Genomic DNA, 27,590 nt, shown 5'->3' with positions numbered 1-27,590 from the left:
ATACATGCTTCTAAAACATCATAACATTACAAAGACTCAGTCATTTGTATATTCACTATAACTGGGATGTGGGAGCGATATAAATCCATCAGCTTATACATCATATCACGATTATTGACATATAGACCATACAATATTTAAACACAATAGCTAGATAATACTTATGATCAGAACTAAAATTCAGAAGTAAAGATCTTAGTGGATACACTGGATAATTCATAAATGTTAGTACATGTAAGACATTTAATATCACCACTTCAGTGTTAACTTGTTTAATGAAAGTAAAATTTGAACAGGTGTGGTTAATTAGGCATGCGTATTTTGACTGAAGCTTCCACGTGGTTGTCAATTTAAGTGGTCATCTGGTTTGAGTCTCCACTGTTAACATTCTTGGCCGTGTGAGTGGGGGCGTGACTGACGTTGGTGACATATAAACAACGATGGCCAAGGGGGCGGGAGATAGAAATGCGGGACTTCTACCAGACAAAACTTATTTTCAATGTGTTTGGGTGGGAGAGAGGACTCGTGTGCAGCATTTTACATGTTGCTGCTTGGCAGATTTATAGAGGTCCGTGGTTTGTGCTTTAATCTAGCCCCATCATGACTAGATCAACCTGATGCAATATATCTAATCTAAAAGTAATGAGACAATAAAACTAATCACTTTGAGCAGTTTAATTCTTTGAATATTATAAACAGCTAGATACACACATATACTCGTAGTATGCCATTGTTCATAATTTTGAACTAACGTCTACAATTTAAAGGAAAAATTATAGACAATAATATTGATAACATAACCTTATTACATGTCCTATAATTTCAAAAAAAAAAAATATTTGTTTATTGTTTCAACATCGTAAAATCGTTTTTAAGCGTTTATATGTACATAATTTTAGTATTTTTATAAATAAATAAAAAGGAACTTGCTGCAAATAAATGATAATGATAAATATTGATACTACTACATAAATTGACTTACATTACATTTTTTAAAAACCCTTTAAGGTGTTTCAAAATGAAATGGTGGTATTTTGCTAATAACTAATATAGCATTAGGATGCAGTTTTTCTTTTTACAAAAGAAAAAACAAAAATAAAGAAGTGCATTGACTTTTATTTATAATGATGCACATTAATAAATATTTTTGCTAATTTTTCAACAAGTTAATTATGTTCGCTTTTATGTGAAATTTTCACTAAAATTCAAGCAATATCAAGGACACTAAATTAAACCTAACTATTATCAACTAAATAAATATGAATTAATATCTAATTTCAATAATGTCTCAATCTGTTGTTCTTCTTTACAACTAGTTAAATTCCCTTTTTAAAAGTTTAAAATCATAGAATGAAATTCAAACACTGATCCCATATAAAAATGCTACAGAGAGAAGAGCTTAACAAATTGATTCTATAATACTAAAAAGTGCTTATAATATACAACTGTAATACACAGTTTAGCCACACGTCCTTTATTATTTTGTACTCCGGATCAATAAAAAACTAACTTTTCATAGTTTTTATCGACATGTATGAAAAATTATTAAAATATCCTGTCATAAATATTTATAATACTTTCTTTAAAATGTCATCTTCTTATTTGTAAATAAGCCTGGCATAAAAATAGGAAAAGAAAAAGATTTTCTGACAATCGATATTAATTATTTTTTCATTTAAAGAAATAATCTTGACTTATCGACTTATCTTTAATAATTAGGACTAATAAAAAAAAGTTCCCCTTTCAGACCTTGCGATCCATAGGGCATTAGTTTCTGTGGCCAAAGGTTAACGATGGTCTCATGCGGCCAGCACAACGACCTTTACTTTTCCCAAAGTCAGGTACACATTAGATATGCGTACAATTAGAGGCTCCCAAACACGGTCAGCTTTAAGCCACTGCAACCTTTGCGGCCGCAGAGGGCCCATCACTCTCATATGCCCGCGCTAATTCTAGCTGTAAATTATTAAATGAAACCTTTGTGACTTATGACAGGGTTCCCACAGCCTCCTGATTTTCCAGGAGCTCATGAAATCTCATGAAAATGCAAAATCGAAAAAGCCATCGAAATCTACTGAAAATATTGAAAATCTCATAAAAACGCCAATCCTACGAGCTATAAAAAAAAGACGATAATAAAAATGTGATGAATAGACAATTTTTTGTTTTTATAATACAAAATCTAAATTCTCACCTATTATCCTTACCCCTATTCAAACTGGAACCCGAAATAGTTAGAACCGGCCCTGCTCCCAAGAAGCCGAAATTAAAAATCCCAGTCTTTACCAGGTTTCGAACTCGATGACCCTCGGTCTGAAGCCAATCGCTTTAATGCTCAGCCACCGCACCTCCTAATTAAATCTTCAAGATGTCAATTAGATCCCCAATTTTAGTTTCAACATTGCTTAGTCCGTGTTCTTGTGTTGCTTCTAATCAGAATAGAACAAATTCGAATGTATAAAGTTTATCTGGAATATGCAGCTCATTGAAAGCTATGTGGATTGTGAGACCAAACTAGTCTCTGTGTAATGGTTTAGGATTGTGTTTGTGTGTGTACCTGAGAATGGGTTAGTTTGTGTAGGTGTGTGTTTGTGAATGTGCGTTTTGTGGAGGTGTAAGAACTCTGCTATTGAAGAATGCAAAGAAAAAAATGCACACACACAACCAAACAGATATCTAATATATTAAGCATAATGTAAGGAGTATGTATGCATGTATGTATGCTTGTATCGACAAGAAATCAAAAATGCTCTTGATAGAACTTCGGATAAATGTTCCTTAGATCACCGCGGAGACCGTAGTGTATGTTGGATGGTTCTCCCACATCAGGAAGACCTTAAAAATTAAAAGCAAAATAAATATATCTCTATTGAAAAATTGAACTTTTTAACAAATGTGATAAACCTATTCTCTCTGGATTTTATACTAGTCATGTAATGGAACATTACACAAACTAAGGACCGTCGGTCGCGGGCTATATCCGCCGTGTATATATATATATATAATATATATATATATATATATATATATATATATATATATATATATATATATATATATATCAGTGTTTAATAATTTGTAAAAATGAATTATAAAATAGATATATGCTGCTATTGCAAGTTTCTCCGTTCGCACCAATAAAATGTCAGCATTTTGTTTTACATTGCACGATTGAAGTAAATTATAATATCATTTGTAATATAATTGATACATATAAAATATATGCATTTATAACTTATTTTAAATATAATATAACAATGTAGAGGTTACCATTTTTGTTAATTGGTGGGTTTTCATTAATTTTCATTTTGTTAAAATACAAATGGCAATGAAAAATTAAATATGTATTACTATTTCTTTATTATCTAACTATTAACTTTTTGTTGAATCTCGAGCTCAGAGAAGTATTTCGAAATAAACATTTTTTTTTTGACTTCACTAATTACAGATTACATTGTAAGAGCTATAACAAACCAAATGTGTTATTACTTTTATTGATATTTCAAATACAGTACCCAGCAAATTCAAAGCAGTTTCTATTGTAATCATTCAATGCGAAATGAGCTGTCATTCATTGAGCCATACCCATCGCTGTCTTCGCTATCATTTATGATGTGGAGTTCCTTGTTCCATTCTAAAGTATCAATAATCGTATTTGTTCTCAGGTGTGTATAATCACCGATGTTTCTTGGTAAGCAAAGCTGAGCGTGACTTTTTGTTTTTGAGACATCCATTGTGTTAATACAGTCATCATGTGGATGCATCATCTTCTTAGTAGCAATCTCATCTTTATTAGGAATCCTTTTTCTAAGACAACGTTTTTCTGTAGACACAAAATACCTGTGTATTATGACGTACACTGCCAGAGCATTGTCGCACATTGGATAGACATTATTTCTAATTTAACGATGGCATTGTGTAGTTTATACGATACATTTAATTGGATTGTAGATTAGATTGTGGTGTTATAATGGTTTTGTATTATATGTATATATATATATATATATATATATATATATATATATATATATATATATCATGGGCGTAGCCAGGGGGGGGTTCAACCCCCCCCCCTCCGAAATGAATTCCCCCGGAATTTAGTGACTGAATTTTTTGCTTTGATTTTGTTTATTTTAGGTGAGATTTTAATACTAAACCATCACTTGCCCCAGCACAACCAAAGGGGTTTTGAGTTTAAAACCCCCATCCAGGGGGGTTCGAGTTTAAAACCCCCTACCAGGGGGTTCGAGTTTAAAAACCCCTACCAGTGGGGTTCGAGTTTAAAAACCCCTACTAGGGGTTTTTTAGTTTGAAACCCCCTACCAGGAGTTTTCAGTTTTAAACCCCCTACCTGGGGATTTTGCAGTTAACTCCCCCTCCTCTATAAAACAAAACAAAAAAATGAAAACGAAAATCCCCTAATTCCGAAAGCACAGTTAAGGAAGATTTTGATTTTAAAACCCCGTCTAAAATTTACGATAAACCCCCTCTTTATATAAAAAAAAAGCTAATTACGCACTCAAAATGTTATGAGCCTAGCTAAATTGTTTTGACTCAGTTTTGAGTTTAAACCCCACTTCAGCGGGGTTTGAAGGTAAAAAATACCTCTTTAATAATAAAAACAAAGCAAATTATACACTAAAAATGTTATGAGTGTAGTCAAAGGGTTATGAGTTTAAACTACCCTCCAGTGGAGTTTGAAGCTAAAAAGTACCTCTTCAATATAAATAAAAGAAAATAACTCACTCTAAAATCTATGAGCGTAGTCAAAGGGGTTTTGAGTTTAAACCCCCCGCCAGGGGGGTTTAAGGATGCATTTAAATACATCTTCAGTGTAAGAAAAGAAGCTAATTACGCACTTAAAATGCTAAGAGCGTTGCCGAAAGGGGTTTAAACCCCAATTCAGAGGGGTTTGGTGCTAAAAATACATCTTCAATATAAAAAAAGCAAATTATACACTAAAATTATTTGAGCGTAGCCAGGCCAATCGGGGGTTTTGAGTTTAAACCCTTCTTCTACAGATGGCTTTTTTTTTATTTTTTAAACCCCTCCAGATGGTTTTGAGTTTAAGATCCTCCTACAGAGCATTTTGAGGTGGAAAACCCCCGACAGAAGATTTTGATGTTAAAACTTCTATTTTCGATATAAAATCTAAAGCAAACTACAGTCACTTAATTCCAAGAGCGTATTCAAGAAAGGTTACACATTTTTACCAGTGGCAGGGCTCCATTAATAAACTGCAGTGAATAGTCATCTACCGAAATCAAAAAACACTAAATGTAGCTCAACAAAGAAGGCTAAGACAGATTTTAGGAGTCAGTTATAGAGATCGGGTCTAAATCAAGGTAATCCTATGCCGAACTGGGAGTCGACCCTTTAGTAAGATTGTGAGAGAACGACTCATGATGTTTGCGGGACATGTTCTCCGACATAATGAATTACGCATAAGAAGAGTTGCAATGATATCCTAGTACAACTTGATGCCACTCATTCATGGAGGGCCTCATGGTAGGTGGGAAGAGGCTTCAGACATTATAGGTTTTTGAAATAAAACTTTTTAATAGCAGGAAAATGCAGTGTAGATACCTCAGAATATGCATTTTGTTGGCTTTCAATACCAGAAATAGTGCTTGGCGGCGGGGCTTCGCCCCGCGATGGGGAGCTCCTAGCGCTCCCCAGACCTCTTTGCTAGTAATGGCGGGGAATCTACAATTTTTCAACTAACTCATGGAAGAACCTATTCTTGGGCACAATAAACGTCTTCCGAAAGAATGAAGGGTCAGAATGTAATAAAGATTTTGTACACACATAAATACATATAATTTTTTTTTCGCGGGAAGGGAGGGGGGGTCGGGGGTGGGGAATTCACCCCCCAAACCCCCCCCCCCCGAAAAAAAATCCTGTCTACGCCCATGATATATATATATATATATATATATATATATATAGAGAGAGAGAGAGAGAGAGAGACAGAGAGAGAGAGAGAGAGAGAGAAATTATTATGGCTCTTCTGCCGTGTCAAATACAAACAATGAAATAAACAGGAGGTAACCTTCAAACACCGGGGAAATGCCAAAAACAATCAAGATAGGTGGTCGACACTAGTGTTAAAATAGGAAACACTTTTAATCCTCAAGAAGGGTCCCTTCTTGAGGATTAAAAGTATTTCCTATTTTAACACTAGTTTTGGCATTTCGCCGGTGTTTGAATGTTACCTCCTGATTGCATTAGGCATTAATTAATAGAATGTATGTCGACTCCATATAAAATGTAATTTGTAGCATGTATATTAACAATATAATTGACAGTTTGTTTTAGCGGCTCCCGAAAGGAGAATAGCTGCTTTTAGATTTGTGTGGTCCGTCCGTCCGTCCGTCCGTCTCGTTAAGTTCTCAAAAACTAGCATAGAAAATGAAAATCGGACGTCATGATATATCATTCAAAGTTGTGTTGCAAGGGCTACTTTTTCTTTTCCGAAAGTAAACCATTTAAATTTTTAAAATTATATTCGCAAGCAGATTAAAAAAAGATACATCACTTTTAAATGAAAAACTTCAGGGGAAGTAAGTTTTTAAAAGAGTCACAGACTTCTTCACTAATTACTCAAGCTTCATTCATAGATTTGCGCATTGGTACAAAAAAAAAATTGCATCTAAGGTCACAATAGCAAAATATAAATGATCATTAAAAAAATATTTTCAATTTATTAACTAAAACATGAAATGGAATACTGTGTTGTTGTTATTTTTTAATAATTTTAATACAAACTTCGCTTTAGTTTTAAGTTTTAAAAAAGTTACTATACATCCATTTCCGAACCTACAAATGCTATGTTCCTTTTAGAGTCAAAAAGTCTCACTAATAGCGTGATTAGTACAACTTACCAAAACTTACGTGAGATAACTAATGGGAATCAACTGTATGTTACTCACCCCTGCGACAATAAAAATAAATCAACGCTGTGTAAATAGAAGCAGTCAAGGTTATCGAAGCAAGAAATAAGTAGACAAATGAGCTCTTCATTCGTGGAAGTACTCTCGCTGAATAGAAATACGTAATGGAACTGTCATTATCTGAAAAGAAAACAAAAAACAGGCTATAGCCAATGTATGGAAAATATCTATGTTAAGATGTACAATACAGATGTTAATATTTATAACAAATTATATTATGTAAAGTAGACACATTTCAATAATGCAAATGTCACTAAACAAACGAAACAATAGTCAACTATTTAAAAAGTTCGTTTTATACATAAAATGAAACAAACATTTCTTAAACTAAACATTTGTTATAAAGTCTATATCAAAATTAAAAGTGGGTGGCGGAAGTTAAATGAATTCTCTCTACGTTTTCTATGGATTACATTTGGAGAATGTCAATTTAAAATAAAAATGTTACTTACATTGAACATTTGGTTTGTAGGTCAATGGTAAACTCTCAGTGCCGTCAACCGTGTGGCCTCGGCAAGTATAGCCTACCATTATATATAAAACACAATTCAAGAAAAAAAAAAAATTATTATGAAATGTCCATCGAAACTATTAATAACGAGCTTAAATATTTAATTCTTCATATTTTGTATTGTATCAAAAATTTTAATTAGAAATTTTAATAGTATACAATAGTATCACAATAATTACCCAAATTGTCTCTTTTGGCAATGAAAGATAACATGTGACTTCCGTTATCCATGACTCTGTTTGATTGGTCCACCCAAGTCAGTGAAATGTTTTGTTTGAAGTCCACTTTCTTTTGACACCAACATCGAGCTATGGAGCCTTCTTCTACAGTATCTTGGCAGTCCCGTAGTTCTAGGGCCGCAAAGTCTAAGAACAACAAATCTTTTGAATACTAAATACGACTTAATCGATAACCATTTTAAATTGTTTGTTAATTCTAAATACCAACATAAATCTATGAAATAACTGTAGAGTTTCCGTTTCATTAATTTAGCAGGTTTACAAGGAATGTTTTCTATTTAAAAAAACAAAAAAACTGCTTTTTATATTCAGAGAAAACTTTAAGTATTATTTTTTTACCAAGGTCCATCTAATTTAAACTAAATGGCAAAGGGAATGTATTGTGGAATAAATGGTTACCTGACGTAGCAGACAAAATAGCGCCCACCATAGACTTATATATACTATATCTAGACTGGAGTCACTGGAGATTTTTTAACACTACAAAATTGTCGTAAACATTTTTTAGTAAGTTGGATCAAGGCGTTGTTTTGTAAAGTAGTTCAAAGATGTCAAGTTGTTTTTTTCAACCCTAACCTATGTAACATATAATTTAATTTTTAGATCTAGATCTAGTAATTGAACATCAAACATAAAAGTTCTTATGTCTCATAATTCTTATTTTGAAATTTTTAGATACATAATCTAGATAGATATAGGTAATCAGGTAGTCAATCTATTTAAGCGAACATAAAATGATTTACATCAACATGAATTATTTCGATCTATGAATTTTGAAACATGATCTCAATGGAAACAAACAGGAAATGGCTTTGTTTCATATATTTTCGTGAATATCCAGGAAATGATTTTGCATTATTTTTAAACTTTGAAAACTAAAGATCATTACTTTTGTAAGACAGAAACGATTGATTGGGGCGACTCCGCTTAGAGCTTGAAAAAGAGTTTACGTACATAAAAATATATATATATATATATATATATATATATATATATTATATATAGGTCTGTGATTCGATCAATCTCGGATAAGAATTATATATATATATATATATATATTATATATATATATATATATATATATATATATATATATATATATATATATATATATATATATTATATATGGGTCTGTGATTTGATCAATCGCGGATAAGAATTTATTTCCGGTTTCCAGTCAAGCATAATATGGCGCCGACAAAATGATGTGTAGATAATAACGAAATTACCCGACAAAATTGCACGACACAAAATAGAACGAATTTATTTATTAGTACCAGAGTTTAGGAAATGAAAGCCATGGATAGGGTTATTGCGAAAGTTTCATAATCTCTCCAAGATTAATGATAATAGATAGAAAAATGTGTTTTACTTCTGAAGGTATAAATAGAACATTATAAAAAATACTTTCGCTTCATTATTTTCATATGTTTCATTTCCGTTGTAAAACATTTTATATTATTTGAAATGTTGAAAGTCTTGTTTTTATTTGTAGCGTCATTGTCTCTAAGTCTCAAACTTCCCCTATTTACGAAACAAACAACTAATTCCTAATCGTGTCATAACACTGTTTCAACAACACGTTTGGTTAATCCCAGGCTGCGACTGACCAATTCACTCATTCTATTGCTTGTCTTTTTTTTTTCATTGTTAAGCACTTATCACATTATGGAACGTTCGTTATTTTAATACAGGACAATCAGCCACTGAAAAATAGACCTACCCCCAATCCTGTTTATGTTTATACTTAGTCGTTAGGCCTGCGTGTTTTCCAAGTGCATTTTTGGAAAATAAATCAGCATAAAATTTATTCGCTTTGGCTATAATATATTGTATCTTATATTGTGTGCTTTATTGAATCTATATTTTAAAATATTAAAATTAATAACATTAAAAAAAGGTTAATAAATATTGGAGCTATTTTGTAATGGGTGCTTTTTTGGCATTGCTATTTTGTCGCACTTTTTAGTCGCCACTATTTTGTCGTTAGCTATTTTAAAGGGTCACGTAAATAAATAAGTGTAAAATATAAGCCAGTGTTGAACAAGTATGTGCGTCTTATTTGCGTTATATAAATTTTAACAGGCATGTCAAGAACATTATACAACAAATACTCTTCCATTTCAATGGATCTAAGCAAATGAGGCATCTCTAAACAATACAGAATTTTCAGAGGGACCGAGTCATAGTACGCTTATGGCCCGTGGAATGTAGTTTGGGAATAAACGATTTCTTTTTTTGTGGTCGGTTAGATCTGTATATATATAATTCTCTACGTCACTCAACCATGAGGGACACTATGCACGCAAACCGACTCTCTAATCCTCAATAAAAACGTCATGAAAGATAACAGTTTTATTTCTGCAAGTCGAACTAGAGTTAACCCAAGTAACTTTCGAGGCGACAGAGGGTGCTGCTCAGAAAAGAAAGGAAAGGGGAGGAAAACAAGAAATCTTCTTTCTATATATTTTTATCTAAGTCGCCAAACAATGCCGTAAACGACGCACGTACGCCGACTCTCTAACCCTCCTCCGGCCCTCCCGCCCGCACTCACGCCTCCTCACTCTCTAGGTATGCACACACAGTCATTTGCCAAAACCCGACCCCTTTCGACAACTGTGTCTTTCAGGAAGAATTCACCCTTCACTAACTAGCGGCGTATGCTACGCCGCGGGTGGGCTAGTATTGTAATACTGGATGAGCGAAGTGTTTTGTAAATTTATATCAACTTACCAAACGCTTTTAAATCACAGCTGTAAAGTGCACTGGAGTTCTTCAGGCTGGCCAGACCTAGATATTTCAAGGACCATAACACCTCATCACTTCTGCTCACGTTACTAAGGGTTATGCTAATCCCAAACAAGCCGTCACCAATTGACTGCAGCTTCGTCTCTGTCTTTATGTTTCGGTAATCGTAACACGCCAGTGTCTGTCTGCACATAGATACTGGAGACTTTCCCTTTAACCAAACAACTTCCAATGGTTCTGAATAAGTGTGGTTGATTATGACGTGGAATTGTTTCGTTTCTCCAATAAGTGTGGGTCTACAGTCCATGGACATTCCTGATTTTAATATATAACAATAATTTCATAATTTTTAATGAAGTAAAGCAACGAGTATAAATATAAAGACATTATTGATTGATTGTAAATTGAATTAAAATTTAATAAACAAACGTTAAAAATGTATAACACTTGACTCACCTGACAAGAAATGCATATGTATTAAAAGCAATGTAGCCGTTTTCATGTTGTATGATGGATTCATTACATTCCTTATATTTAATCCATAGCAATGGTTTTGTCACCTACCTTTGTCAAATAAAATATATTCAAAAAACGAAAAAAATTCTTAGCTGATTATGTATGTTTTATATGTATTTAAGTGTAAATGCTACGGAAACAGCTGGGTATGAGATACCAGAAAAATAATACAATTTAGCTTTAGAAGTCTACAATCTGTCTGATAACCCATTGTGCATATTAATGCCGTGATGGCTGATCTGAGTTTCAAGATACAGTAAAGGAAACTCGAAGAAAAGTTTACCCAATCGCAAAATAATGGATCGGCCTTTGTTTTGATATCCTCGTAAAAAGAGCTGCAGAGGGGAAAATGTGGACGAATTTGGCTACAATACCCGTACACATCAAGCCTAAGGACAGATGATAATGAAACATTTGATGCAAAGTATAAGATCATAGCAATTTAGCTTGAAACAGTATTTTCTTGTCTCTAAAAATACTCGCTAGATTTGTTTTTTTTTTACATTAAGGTCATTTTTTTACCATATGGACATCTATTTGTTAATACAACAAGATACCTTTTTGAAACAAATCAAATCCATTCCTACTTTATGAAATATGATGGTTGTCTATGATTTCTAATTCTATTTATGTTTGTAAGATGTTTGCAAAATGTTTGACATGTTTCGGATGTTCCCTCAGAGTTGAAGATAATGTACTTCCTAGTCCAAATCTGCCGCAGAACGACGGGGGATGGGAGCGGGCAGGGTTTGAGCTCGGGACCATCAATAAGTCCGAACGATATTCCAGCGCATAAAATGACATAGAGATTTCTAAGGAAAATGACGAATGCCAAATATGCCTCATATCATATATATATATATATATTATCAAACCCTGAAACCATTATCTATGTCTGACAAATTATAACGTCCCAGATTGCTAGGAAAACTGTAAGAGATAGTCAAATAGCTTAACATATTAGTTTCTTTTTTTCCTTTTACCCACCCATGAAGAAAGTGAAAAATAGTTTTAGGAAGTATAATAAAATTTTTGTTGATATAAAATTATTATAAAATACCCATAATAATGTATATTATTTTTTATTAACCTGTCATTTTTATACGATTAAAAAGTTTATAAAATTTATTTTATGTAATTAGGTACATACATACATATATACATACATACATACATACATTTAGGCGAACTGTTAAACAAATCTGTTGATATCTAAAAAGTAAAAGAAGATTATATTCAATTCTTGTTAAACTTGTTCAAAGATAGGATTTAATTATAAGAAATAGAAAATGTATTATGTATAGAGGGATAGTGCCATAGTACAAATGTGAACGGAAAAACAAAATTAAAACATTTAGTGGAAACGAAAAATTGAACATCGGGTATTTCCAGAATGATATGTTATTTAATTGTTATACGTATTGGCAAAGTGTCACTAATTAATTTACTTGTGAACTTATGTGTAAAAATAGAAACAAATACAAGAATATATTTTAAAGGATATTGGAATCGTATAATTAACAAGATTACAAAGAGAGTTTGTGTTATTACACAAACTCAGAGGCGCACCCGTCGGATCCCTATCAGATTCACCTATTTTAAGGAATATTCAAGACATGATTTTAATTTCATTGTCCAAAATAATAATATAAGGTTCATATGGGGTTGCAGCAAGAAAATCAATTGTTATATATATATATATATATATATATATATATATATATATATATATATATATATATATATATATATATATATATATATATATATATATATATGTATGTATATGCTATAAATCTTACATTACTAAATTAGAAAACCTTCAGGATAGTAGCAATTATACATAAAACACTGAACTAATCTTCAAATACAAAAACAATATCTAATAAAATACTCAGAAAGACACAAAGATAAAGGTAAATTCATCGTTCCATATGATATGACAAATTTTACAAATGCTACTTTTTCCCTAGTGCTATTAGAGTCGGGAAAACCAGTTACTTGGCAGAATTTAGGTCAAGGGTTAATATGCATGAGTAAATGCATGACGCGTAGGCCGTAATCATCTTTTTTTTTTAAATAACGTCTGTATTATATAAGATAATAAAATAGATATATATTAGAACAGCGATTTCAAAAAGTTATTTGGCGTTAGCAGAGTTTTCATAAAATATTCGGATCAATTAAATTTTGGCGACTTCTCTTCTTCTTCTTCGTTCTCATTGTTATGTTGGAGTGTTCAGATGACTAGACCAATACATGAGATGAACTGCGCTGTGGTTTCCAAATTAGGAAGTTCTCCTTTTCTTTCTATTGGAGTGTTTTGGAGATTTCTTCAATATGGACATTCTATTATATAACTATATCATAGCATCCGTGTATTTTAAGTTAGTTAAAATAAGTAGTTTTGTTGTTTTGTTTTTTGTTTTTGGTTTGAGTTTTTTTTTTTTTTGTTACTCTTGATAACTGACATTTTTCTGGATTAAAACCATGCTCCAACAAGATTCCAAATTTCTGTACTTCTAATTATTTTTGTAAAATTTCAGCAGCTTGTGTTTTTATTTTTAAGTCTTCTATATATTATGCAATCTTCTGCAAATAATAATTTTGTTTAATCCTGAACTAATTCAATTTGGTAAGTCATTTATGCACATTAGAAAGAGTAGTGGGCATTAGACTGTTCCTAGGGGTACACATGAGTTTACTAATTTTGGTGTTGATTTGAAGCCGGTTATTATTATACTTTATTCTCTTCCTATTAGGAAACTCTGAAACCATTAATATAATGAACAATTAATGCCATGATTTCATAGTTTTTTAATAAGCTAAAAGTACAAGACTTTAATGTTTCACGTCTCTTCATAACCTTCCTAACAACAATCATGAATAACATTTAGGAGAAACCGTTCAGACATAAACAACTACGAGTATTTCCTAATATTTACCTTGGAAACACACAAACACTCCATAATACATAGAAGTAGAAGTATTTTTTAAAAAATAAGACAGGGACAAGAAAGGGAGAGAAATGAAATAAAAAATAGATATCGTAAATGTGTTTTATTATTATGTCCCTTTTCAAAAATATAATTAATAGCATGTTTTAAATGTTATTAACACACATTTTTTAGGAAAGAACCTTTAAGAATGTAGACATGTATTGGTTAATCATTTTAGTCTTGTACATTTTAAATTAGATTTGCAAGTACTGCGACGCCTATTATGCATCTCCTGAATTAATTGTGTCTTCCCTTCTTTCTTCTCAGTTCATATTCCCCGAAAGGTGCACCTGTAATCATAGATCTGAGATGAACCGCGCAGTGGTTTCCAGATCAGGCAGTTCTCCGTATAGTTTTTATTTTATAGGAGGGCTTTTGGGGCCAGAGTCTTGTATGCAGCTTTAAAGGACATGGTCAGTACAAGGGCAGGTTACGCTTATTCCGACTTGTCTCTCAATTAGGAAGTTTTTACATTAGCTTAATATATACGCACACTACCTACTATCTTTGACTCAGAGAAGACTATGTTGGCTTGGACACATCACCCGTCTGCCAGTTGGTCGAATTCCTAAGGACATTCTCTATGCTGAACTTGCGATGAGTCAGACCCAAAGGACGCCCAAGAGTATCCTAAAGAGACATCTGAGGTCTATGGTATGTGACGAATTCGCGCAAGGTTGGACAGCATGGAATCAGACAGTGCGTATTGGTACGAACCTCGCAGAGAGAAAAAAGGAATGAATCAGGTATAGATCAAAGAATGGAACAGAAAGCTGCCATATCACATTTACATGCACGAGGTTTGGCCAAAGCAACTGTGCCTCTCAAAAATAGGCTTGTTTAGTCAAACCAAATTCTGCACAACTCTAAAAAATTGGAACCAATGTCTTTAAAGACAAAACATATTTTCTAGAAAATAATAAACTGATTTACGATAACAGCAAACGCCAACCTAAATGATGAGGTAGACTTCAGTGCTGCACGTGCCAGTGCTTCTTTTGGCAGGCGTCAAGAACAATTATAGCAACGGAGAGGACTCAGGATATCCACAAAACTGAAAGTCTACAGTGATGTAGTTCTGCCGTCACTCCTATATCCTGGACCTAATATTTCCGCTACATGAAAAAGCTTAACTTCTTCCATCTATGCTTTCTAATAAACGTTCATCTGGGGAACTGGTTTGACCACATATAAAAAGTTGAAATTCGACGGTATCCACGCCACAGAGAAAATGTCCAAATTTCAATTGACCGGACATGTACTCCGTATGCCAGAAAATCGCTTTCCCAAACGACTTCTTTCTAGGGAGCTATATGCAGGGAAGCGCGGACGCCATATATAATATAAAAATAATGTTTCTATGGCCGACGGTTAACGTGAGTGTCATGTGGCTAGGAAAACGACCAATCATCTTTACTTTCACCAACTATTGTCAGGTACACATAAGAGTTTAGTGGAAAATCTTTAAATTCAAAATGCCAGTCTTTATCCAGATTCAAGACAAAGACCCTCAGTTTGAAAGTAAAACAGTTTACTTAGCAGCCACGCCTATTCATGACAGTCCTAAACATTCTAGAAATCTTCCTAATTTAACCGAAATATTACAAGTGAAACATGAACCAAATAAAGATTTGCATTTTTCTGTTAAGTAAAAAAAACGTAAAAAAAAAAAAAAATTTGCTTGAAACTCAAAGTGATTGATCGTTTAGTGCAGCCAGGTCTGCCTGCATAGCTGCACTCCTTGATTGTCATAAAAAAGAGAAGGTTTACAGTTTATTTAAAGTACAGACACGGGAAAATCACGTTACATATGTATACTTGGCTCCAATTGCGTAGCTATGGTGGGGGTATGGAGGGAGAATTTTAAAATCCTCCCGACCCGCACTTAAGGGGGGACTCCAAATAAGTGTTCAAAATGTGTGTTTACATTAAATATTAAATATTACGTTATTATCTCATGTCATGATGTAGAATGTCAAGATGCAGGGGCCCCTAAAGAGGCCAATCAAATCAGTTCATAATATTAATAATAATAATAATGTTATTTATAAAGCGCTGTTAACAAACAAAATGTAGGCTCAAGGCGCTGTGATCACATTACAAACATAAACACGAGTTGCCACTGCTTAGTTCGTTGTTCCCATACACGATAGCGGCTCGATTAAGCTAATTAAAATTTTAATCTATGACTAAAGAACATGTTTGAACAAATACATTGATGACAGCCTCATTCTAAAACTTTGTTAGAACTCCACGTATAAATGTTTTTCAGTTGCTCTAAAGAAATGTTCGTGTGTATGTGGATGTTTGCATGTGAGTATGTCTGTATATGCGTGTATGTGTTTGAGCGTCTTTAAAAAATAATTATGTCGCCCCCAAAAAAGTACATCAATTTCGGAGCTTAAAATGCAATATTTATGGATCAGTTATTTCTCGTATTGTCGCCATTGTTCAACTTCAAGCTGAATAATAAAATAAGTTTTCTTAGCTGGATACAAACATTAGAATTTAATTAATTAAATACATAGTGGCAAATGTTTGGGAAATAACAACCAATGTATAGGACTTATATTGTGTATTCGAAATTACACGCTTCATAATCTAAATGAATTGGTATGTACGTGTTCTTATTTGTTTTAGTTGTGTGAAGAACTCTGTTTATACGATTGGTCCGTTGCTTCAGAAAGAAAACTTGCCGACGTTCGATAGCACAGTACAAACATCTTTTATTTAATATCCCACCAGGTTGTGGGGAAATGTAATGCAAAGAAAAAAGCATACGCGTTACGTTTTCATTATATTTAGCTGTGAGCTTAATGTGTGTGCGTGTGTTAAAACCTGTTCAGGGCTTATTGTTACGCATGACAAAGACTCGCCTACATCGAATACATAGAGACTTAAAATAAATAATATTGCAAATACATTTTTTTTTACTTATTTAACCAAATTTAATTGGTGTAAAAAAATATAATTTTAAGTGTCTATAGTTAGATAAACATCTTTCTGCCAATGCATAGAACCCCCCAAAGATATAATAAAGCGAGTTTGTGTTTCAAAAACTTTTATCCAGCCACTATGGTTCCCTTTTGTTTTGTAATCAGTGCATTTAAAATGGCAGATTCTGATTTTTAGAGGACGACTAAAATGATAATAAAACTAGATTGCAAACCGCTTTTAAGTACAACTGGTACAATGTCAATAACAAGCTATTACACTACAATAAATGTATTAATTCTGTACATTGCTAATTTATTTCCAAGGAGGGAAGAGACTTACATAAAGGGAGAGATTGCTATAGTTATGTAATATAGAAAAAAAAATTAAGGTATCTGTCTGTCCTTAATATCTGTCCGCGTATATGTTCCTTAGTTACTCATACATAGATATAAACACATACATTAAATTGTAAATTAATCGGCATGAAACATTAAACAAAACAATTATTGCGGAGATTTAATGAAATGTAACAAAATACCCTTAAATATCAAGGAGGGCAGTGTTAAAATGTGACTAATCTATAGTCAAAAAGATACTCTGAGGATGTCCAGTTAAATAAGGTAATGATATCTCGCTCCCTCCTTTTAGCTCTCTCCTCTCCCCCCCCCCCTCTCTCTCTTGTTTTAAAACAGTTGTAAGTACAAAGTAGGGTTTTAAATGTAAAATGTTTCTTATTCAGTAGAACTTTCGTTATTATGTGTTTACTATTCCTTAGCTAACTAATATAGCATAATAAAGATATACTTGTAATATTCATAAAATAAGTTAATAGCATCAAGTATAAAACAAATATATTTGTAATATTATCATTTAATCAAAAACCTTTTTTTTTATCAGCCCATGAATTGATACAGAACTGATTGTATATAATGTTGGATCCACCAATCGCAACTGCATATTGTTAAGCATATACGTATATCTTTTTGTTCTTTTACAAAAGACAAACCTAATATAGTTTGCTTAATGATAACTTTTTGAAAAAAAATGAATAAAAAGACATATAATAGCAGCTCTAGGGTACAGTAGTTAATAATGTTAAGTAGGTTGTGAAGGTGAAAAATAAGTTGAAATATACATTACCATGGTACTAGTGGCATAGCTAGTGTCAAGGGGGGGGGGTGAAAATCCCAAGGACCCACCTTTGAGGGGACCCCAAAAGAGTGTTCGTTTTTATTTACATTAAATATTAAATATTACGGAAAATGCAGCCCCCCCCGGGTTCCCAAAATGATGGCAAATTTCTAGCTTCGCCACTGCATGGTACCTGAATCGCTGATAGGCAATGTGACCAGGTTATATCCATGATGATCACCTTATCATTGCTCACTTTCTACTCTTAATAAATTGTGTCAATGTGTAGCATAGTTCGTCTGTAAGTATTATATTTTAAAACCACATTCCGTAAGGTGTCTACTACTGGATGTAGTTAACAGATATAAGCATTCCACTATATATAAATGCTTTCAGTGGCATGGGTACCTTCACGTCTGGCTCAGATATTGGGACTGGCATAAGTGTTATCACTGTCAGGACAAGGGCAAAGGGGAGCAACTGGCGCATGAGTCTGTAAGATAGGGGCTTGAGGGGCTACCCACCTATGAGAATGAAGACATCCGCTATCTAGCAGCTAAACTCTTACATTCAAAGGCGTAAAGGTGAACTATGAGGAAAAATCAGGAACCGGTGACTGATGACCCTGTGACGCTGCTGACCCCAAATTGTATTGGTTACTTGCAGTTCCGTTGGGACCATAGAGCTACATGGAGTGGGGGAAGGGGGACTGGTGTGTGGACAATAACATTCCGGCCATAGCCACTCCCCAGGTTTCTTCTTATTTTGTATTTCCAAGCATCTGATGCGATCAATACGTTTAACAATGAATGGATATTTGTTTCCATAGCCTTTAAGTCGTTCATTTCTTTGTGACTTTTTAAAGTTGTTGTTATCTTACTCCGTGAGGAGTGATCTATTGTGATCTATTGTGATCTATTGTGATCTATTGTGTCTCTGACAGAGACATTGGTGATGTATTTACACCCTTCAGAGATTCAAAAACACGCCACAGCATTGACATGTTCATCATTTGTGTTTGATTGTTTGTTTTGTTTGTATGCACGACAGGGTTATCCCTTCAATCGTTGTTTTTTATGTCTGTTTTTTACGAAGCTTATATCAAATCACTTTGTCTATCTGTCCGTCTGTTTCATCTGTCTGTCTGGTAAAACGTTTGCTTACGTTATTTCTCCCAAACCCATTGTAACTTTTCACAATTATTAATTGCTACATAAATGAATAAAAAAAATTACCAAACAGTCAATTAATTGCTGGTAATAAGTTTGTTGGTTTGATAACAACAACGGAACGTAATCCTTCTGAGTTCACAGGTATGGCTAAATATGTAGTATTTAGTCTCCTCATATAATTGTACACATTATTTCTTTTCCACCCGTTCTCAGATCAAGTTGAAACTTGAAACAAGTATTTATTTCACACAACAAAGCAATGTATCAAAACAAAAATTAACCAGTTAGTCAATTAATTATTGGTAATTAAATATTGTTGTAAATCTAAGGCCGACAACTCAGCGAAGTTCCACAGTAAATAAATACGTGTGTTTATTCACCAGGACAAACACATAACAGCCTTCTAGATCCCATGAGTCTTGTTCCTAATTCTACCAAGCTTTTCTCCGCCAAATTGTAATACGGACCAACAACAGCCTTCCCGGCTTCCCTCCAGGTTCCTACTACAGCCTTCAGGCAGCACAAAAAACGGCTCCTTAGTTCAGACTCTCCCTAGTCACTTGATCCACTGTTCTTTCCTGTATCCCAGCGTCTTTCTGTTCTGGTTCAATAGTACGTTCGTACGCACCACAAGCACTAGTGCAAGGCAGGGCTACAACAATATTTTGTTTGATATCGAATAAGGAAACTAACGTCTACATTATTGAGAGATATAGTTGTAATTGAGAAGCTCTTGTTGCTTGAAGTTGTTGTTTTTTTATTTTATTTTATATTTTTATTTTGCTTTTTTTTTTTAATTAACTAGATTATCATTGCTTGAGTTCTAAAATACTTCTATTTAATAACTAGTTTTCATTTATTTTGAGTAGAAGTATCAAGTAGTAATAAACTATGCGCTTCTCATGGAAACAAAGTAATGCAATATTCTGTTTTCAGTGAAAAGTCTCTACTCCTGTTTTTCAGTTGATGCATTTGTTTTGTTAATGTGTATCTATAGAAAAGCGTTGTACACGGGATTTGTTAAGTTAAATCTGTATGTGACACAGCTGAAATGTGATAGACATAAAAATTATTTGAAACGTAGTCCTAAGAATAAAAATGTAAATGTTGAACAAATCGAGAAATCCCAGCAATCAATAGAATACAAAGAGGTCTTTTGGAACCTTGCAATCTAGAGGAAAGACAATGTAAAGATCATCTGTTTGTATGACAGAAGTTTAACAAGGGTTTCATGTAGCTAGGTGTCTAGAGCGGGGGTGTCTTAGATGTGAGATTGTGTGTTATTGTTTATTCTATTAGTGGCGAGCTGTGAATAGTATTTTTATCTCGGGTTTAGTCAAGGAAGAAAAATACGTTTGTCATGTGGTCAGTATAGTCAGTTGGTCTGCTGATCTGGTCCTGGTCAGTACTGTTTTGATGGGGATGTATGTTGCACGGTGGTAATGTCTCAGCTTCGTCAACCATTTACGTATGAGAGAAGAAACAAGCTTATCTTCAACTGACTAAACCTACTCATGCCACGAATGCGGCCGGCTTTAAAAAGTGATGATTGGACTTTACAGTCATCTTAGTCCTCCATATGATGGAAGAAATGTGCTCAACATTGATCACGCTAGGAGGAGCTATATACGTATGATTTAGATTCGTTACCTTGTTCAATACTTTTGATGCATTTAAATGTATTAGCACCATTATTGAGAATACTTTATATTGCACAATCATTGCACTTGAAACATCTTCTAGTAAATAAATCTTATGACTTCCATACTCATAATTGCTTTGAAGTATCTACTTTGTTCCTATTAGACTACTATAAAATGATCATCCGAGGTAACATCTTAATAATTTATACCCAATTCATTGAATCGAACCTCGAGCTATATTGTAATTAGAGATGATAATCGAACCCAACTTTTTCCGTTCAGTTCGGTTCAATGAGGAGCATAGTTCGGGTTCCATTCGGTCAGATCTAACGTTCGCGTTTGGTTTGGTTCGATGTAATGAAATAAGATGATAGCAAAAACTTTGTAATGTAATAATGTACATTTGAATTTATTTGATAAAACAGCGCTGTTCAACCTTAAACATCAAACGGTTATTTTAAACTGTTTCATTTCTCTTCTGTGATTTTAAATATGTTTTTCGTAACGCGAACAAGTCTCAAGAGTTGAGCGGCTTCAGTTATGTCGGCGGCAATAGAAAGCATTTAGAACTCTGCCGCTCTATTGCTTAGTTTTATAATTTAGATGTTTTAATTTTCATGCAAATAAGAGTGGCGGCTTTATCTGCATTCTTATATTCATGACACATTTCTTCCATCATTGAGAGTAATCCAATTTTTATGCTTAATTTTACTCCTTTAAACGTGAGAAACAGTAGCATGCTCTTAGCGCCTACTCATTTTTGTGTGTGTCCCATCTTGGTAAATATTCTCGTCATTCCCGTAAACTCTAGGCTTCAATTTGCAATCTTTACTTAGCGGCTCAGACTAAGAATGCTTTCATATTTGTAATGTTTTTTATCTCATTATGCTGTTTAACGTTACGTCCTACAGAAACAGCCACAAACTGCTGTATACTAATCTAAGTGTTGGCTTATTTTCATGCTCCATAAAAAGCCAAAGACCTGTCCACTTTTCCTTGTAGTCTCTACATTCAGAGTCTACTTTTCGTTTTTTCAAGTCTCCAAATTCATGAACGCACAAATATAAAATAGTACGGCACCCTCCGTGTTGATACCAAAAGAAGACAACCCAAAATGATGCATGTAAAATGCAGACACAAGATGTCAAGGACATGGCTCAACAAAGCAGAATTTTCCAAGAATTAAAAATGTCAAATCATCTCGTTGAAAAGTAAGTTTTTTTATATTACAAATTACAAAATCTTTGATTCAGTTCAGTTAAGGTAAGGACAGTTCGGTTCGTACCGATCAGTTCGAGTTCGGTTCGGCCGTAAGTGAGGTTCTGGTTTGGTTCGTTCGGCCGTAAGTGAGGTTCTGGTTTGGTTCGTTCGGCTCAGGCTCGTCTCCCACCTCTAATTGTAATATTGAAAGTTAATGATTTACATAGTATTGTTATAACTCCGCCATGCGCACCGCCATCCAGGCTAGTGCTAGAAGGTGCGCACTGTGATAGACTAGACCTAAAAGGATGTCAACATTAGAAAGAGAAGAGGAGAACGATTTCCGCCCAAGTTGAGAGCCGAAGTGAAAAGACTGTGCCTAAGAAAGATGATGTTTTATGAACTTGTGATGTCGTGTAAATAAAGATATATGTGCCTCGTTGAGTTGCCTAACTCTAGTTGTTACAGTGTAATACTTTTGGGGGTTCCCCTATACCTCATATATCTTTGTCTGAATCTTGATCTCATAGTATAGAACTAAAACAGCTAGGTGCTCGTGGTGAAGAAAGCCAGGACATCTCGCAGAAGAAATTGTATCAGTGCATAGAGTACATTGTAATTGATTTATTTCCCACAAAATTTGTTCTACATTTTATAGTGTTTATTCAACAATTGTATTCGTAAATATTTTAAAATATTTTTCCTCATTCGTGTTATGCCCCTTGATTTGACCTGAAGCATGGCGATGACTTGAAGTGTCAGTACGGAGTGGACAAACAGCCCGAAGTTACATCACAAGGGGAGATCACGTGCAGGGAGTGGTGAGTAAAGTGATTTGTATTACCCCTCGTTCAACGGAAACCCCGCATCTGATAGGGGCCCCCAAATGAGTGTTTTCTTTTAATTAAATATTAAATATTATGCAAAATGTAGTGGCCCCCAAAAAGTTCAAGCCCCTCTAGCCCCCAAACGAAGACAAATTCCTAGCTACGCCCCTGGATATGTAATGCTCATGTGTTTCTGTGGCCCACGGTTAACGAGTTTACTTTCTTGCTTCTATAATATATTTATTTTCAATTTTTCTATCTTATATTTTCCTGTCTTTTCTTCTATCGTATTCACACTGGCCACTCAATTTCTAAGTCTCAATTCTTTGGTTTTCGTATCTTTATCAATGTTTGCTTTAATAGCACGAATTTCTGAGCCGAAGTATTCTATCCTTCTTACCTTGAGCAAGTATTCTGACTATATTATTTCAAGTTGTATTTATCTCTTGTCATCCTTTACTTGCCTAGTTCTTTATTCTGATTTATTGTAGGAGGTTACCAGACACATTCTAATAGACTAATAAGATTCTATACAATTAGGATTGTTTATTCTTTTTTTTCGGGTCATATTTATCGTTTATCTTTTCTGCTATCGCTGGCGTCTTTTTAGTATATTATTATAAATATTTTCTTAGACTAAGACAATCTAGTGAACGATTTGTCTTTAAAAATGTCGTGTGAACGAATTGTCTGTGAACGATTAGTTGTGAACCAAGTGTCGGTGAACATGTTGTCGGTAAAGAAGTTGTCTCTGAGCCCAGTTGTCGGTGAGGGATATGATATGAACGAAATGTCGGCTGAATGATATGTCAGTGTACGAATTGTCGTGTCCCCGTGTGGAAGATCTAAATAACTTGGCAAACTTAGTACAGAGCTCGAAAGATAAATATTTCTATCATGGTATCACAAATACCAACCGCCTTTACTTTACCCAAGTTGAGTAGACTCAAGGGCGTCCTAAAAATCAATAAATTAAACAAAGTTCTAGCCTGAACCAAAGTGTTTCGGAAGCCAAATGCTTTATCTTTCAGTAATCATTCAGCCCAAATACAATATGACTGGAATAAATTAATTGAAAGAAAAAAGGAGCTCAACTGACTGAAAAGCAATGAAGTTAACACATACATTAAAATCAGAATGCTCTCTGGTCTTTCTTTTCTAGCAATAAAAAAATGTAAGGTTCTTTTAATATACCAAGATGAACAAACAAGAGATCTCCCTTTAAAAAATAAAAAAACTGTAAGGACTTCCTAATATAAAACTGTAAGGACTTACTGATATAAAACTGTAAGGAATCCCTGATATAAAACTGTAAGGACTTACTGATATAAAACTGTAAGGAATCCCTGAAATAAAACTGTAATGAATGCCTGATATAAAACTAAAGTCTTTCTGAAATAAAACAGTAAGGACTGTCTGGTATAAAACTGTAAGGAATTCCTAGTATAAAACTGTAAGGAATTCCTGATATAAAACTGTAAGGAATTCCTGATATAAAACTGCAAGGAATCCCTGATATAAAACTGTAAGGACTGCCTGATATAAAACTAAGGACTTTCTGAAATAAAACCGTAAGGACTGTCTGATATAAAACTGTAAGGAATTCCTGATATAAAACTGTAACGAATTCCTGATATAAAACTGAAAGGACTTTCTGATATAAAACTGAAAGGACTTCCTGATATAAGACTGTAAAGAAATCCTGATATAAAACTGAAAGGACTTTCTGATATAAAACTGAAAGCACTTCCTAATATAAAACTGTAAAGAAATCCTGATATAAAACTGAATATAATATAAAACTGAAAGGATTTCCTTGTATAAAACGACCGCGCTATTTAGATATGAGACAAATCGACTTAATTTTCTGAATTTACAATGAGATTGTTTTTTCAAGCTTGCCAATCGGACATTTTATTTTCATCCGGCCTGGCCAAGATCTAGACTGAAGGTTTAGCTAGCGATCTTGAACAATGTTTCTTTCTATGATCTCCATAGAAGTACTAAACTCTTGATTTGAAAGTGCAGTCAAGCGTCACAATCAGTAAAAGTCAATCATTCAGTCCTAGAGTTAGTTACCAAAAATCAATTAACCCTAGTTACCTGACGACATTATGCATTTACACAAAACTTGCAAAAGTTATAAGACAACACAAACCATTTGCCTGACAACACAAACCATTTGCCTGACAACACAAACCATTTGCCTGACAACACAAACCATTTGCCTGACAACACAAACCATTTGCCTGACAACACAAACCATTTGCCTGACAACACAAACCATGTACCTGACAACACAAACCATTTGCCTGACAACACAAACCATGTACCTGACAACACAAACCATTTACCTGACAACACAAACCATTTACCTGACAACACAAACCATTTGCCTGACAACACAAACCTTTTGCCTGACAACACAAACCATTTACCTGACAACACAAACCATTTACCTGACAACACAAACCATTTACCTGACAACACAAACCATTTGCCTGACAACACAAACCATTTGCCTGACAACACAAACCATTTGCCTGACAACATAAACCATTTGCCTGACAACACAAACCATTTACCTGACAACACAAACCATTTGCCTGACAACACAAACCATTTACCTGACAACACAAACCATTTACCTGACAAAACAAAACCATTTGCCTGACAACACAAACCATTTGCCTGACAACATAAACCATTTGCCTGACAACATAAACCATGTACCTGACAACACAAAACCATTTGCCTGACAACACAAACCATTTGCCTGACAACACAAACCATTTACCTGACAAAACAAAACCATTTGCTTGACAACACAAACCATTTGCCTGACAACACAAACCATTTACCTGACAACACAAACCATTTGCCTGACAACACAAACCATTTACCTGACAACACAAACCATTTGCCTGACAACATAAACCATTTGCCTGACAACACAAACCATTTGCCTGACAACACAAACCATTTGCCTGACAGCACAAACCATTTGCCTGACAACACAAACCATTTACCTGACAACACAAAACCATTTGCCTGACAACACAAAACCATTTGCCTGACAACACAAAGCATTTGCCTGACAACACAAACCATTTGCCTGACAACACAAACCATTTGCCTGACAACACAAAGCATTCACTAGTTCACTGACAACATACTAAAAGATGGAAGAAAAACATTTAATAAAAGTGGTATTGATAATCAATAAACTACTGACCAATTACTTCGCTGAGTTGAGAGAAACATTTAAGTGTGAACATACTAAAACTCAATGGTGACTTAGCGTTTTACTTACACAAAGCTAAACTAAGAAGATTTATTTTTTTGTTGCTTACGTATACATATCTCTGTTCGTATTATATGGCTAACCGTTCGCTCACGCATTGACCTTTACTGTCCATTATTTTGTCATGCTTAAGTCACCATTTCTCTCTCTCTCTCTCTCTCTCTCTCTCTCTCTTTCTCTCTCTCTCTCTCTCTTTCTCTCTCTCTCTCTCTCTATATATATATATATATATATATATATATATATATATATTCAAAATATTTGCAATTTTTGCATCTTTCACATAGACTTGCGATTTTTCCAACGCTATATTTCCAAATGGAGTTTTGGAGAAAAAAATTACTCCAAAACAAAGCAATTGAAAAATATGCATATCCAGACTTTATTCAAAATTGTTTCGTGTTTTCTAATGAACAATGCGATACTTTTACGATGACCATTATTTTTCTAAATTCGTTTTCTTATTTCTTATTAGAAATGTTTTGTTTAACATATAAATATATAGACTCTACTGTTAATAAATTAATGATTTTCTATTGATGTAGTATTTTCCCTAAAACAATGAGTGAAGAAGCAGCCAGATTCACCTGTAAGTAAAGTGAGTTAAATATATATATATTTGTTATTGGCAACCATCGACACGTTCAGTTCAATGATACCTCCCCATGTAGTGTACAATGGAAACTTTTTCTCAAATCACAAACACATACGCACTAGATTCTTGACCTGTATGGTGACATGTATGTACTACGCAGAACAGCAGGGTTACTGTCCAGGGCTTTTGCAAGAGAGGATTTGAGCCTCTCAAGCACTCACTTAGATAAAGTTTGATGATGATGATTATGACGAACTTGATCTCAAAGTAAACAATTCATTCTTAAATTAGCACATATGTGTCTATGTAAATGTGTGTCTATGTATATGTGTGTTTATGTATATGTATGCATGTATTTGCTTGTGTATGTATATGTGCTAGTACATGCATGTATGAAGGTGTGTGTGTATGTTTGCATGTATATGTGTATTGTGTGAAGAAAATATAAAACATGTTCACCTCTTTAGCCTCCTCTCACGAAAAGAAAAAAAATGGATTTAGCGATGTATTCTTAATAAAACCCGATTGTATTAAATATTAAAGTAGCCTGTTTTGTATCTGTTGCTCTGTAAAGCCATTAATCGACATCTTATACCTCCCCACTTTTTGACCTCGATGTAGCGCCCCAATGGTCCACCACTGAAAGACCTCTTATATTTGTATCCTGACCTTCATTGATTCTAGTTTTGACTTGTTGAACAGAAACAGTTTACTGCATGGACGCCGCCTTCAATAATTACTGAGCATGTGTTCGATAACTCCTTTTATGCAGGCACTTAATGAGCTAACTTCTCCGCCCTTGTCTTGAACCAATA

General features: G+C 33.9%; 1 protein-coding gene across 9 annotated transcripts; it reads right to left on the bottom strand.

Moving 5' to 3' along the window:
• Window positions 1-660: 660 nt before the first annotated feature.
• LOC106071735 (uncharacterized) lies at window positions 661-12,937 on the bottom strand. Of its 9 annotated transcripts, none has more exons than XM_056010864.1 (8): window positions 12,770-12,870; window positions 12,146-12,179; window positions 10,908-11,015; window positions 10,437-10,766; window positions 7,644-7,829; window positions 7,406-7,477; window positions 6,933-7,073; window positions 661-3,823 (listed from the first exon to the last, which is right to left on the bottom strand). In XM_056010864.1, the coding sequence occupies exons 3-8, from the start codon at window positions 10,969-10,971 to the stop codon at window positions 3,546-3,548; spliced, it is 1,071 nt and encodes a 356-aa protein (XP_055866839.1). In that variant the 5' UTR covers window positions 10,972-11,015; window positions 12,146-12,179; window positions 12,770-12,870; the 3' UTR covers window positions 661-3,545. The 9 variants fall into 9 exon arrangements, with proteins under 9 accessions (XP_055866839.1, XP_055866843.1, XP_055866845.1 ...); XM_056010868.1 differs by having other exon boundaries at window positions 10,908-11,011; window positions 12,770-12,839; XM_056010870.1 differs by lacking the exon at window positions 12,146-12,179 and having other exon boundaries at window positions 12,862-12,937.
• Window positions 12,938-27,590: the final 14,653 nt, after the last annotated feature.

This window comes from Biomphalaria glabrata, chromosome 14 (assembly GCF_947242115.1).
Source record: "Biomphalaria glabrata chromosome 14, xgBioGlab47.1, whole genome shotgun sequence".
NCBI classification, from domain to species: Eukaryota; Metazoa; Mollusca; class Gastropoda; family Planorbidae; genus Biomphalaria; species Biomphalaria glabrata.
This window is presented reverse-complemented; position numbering and strand designations above follow the sequence as displayed.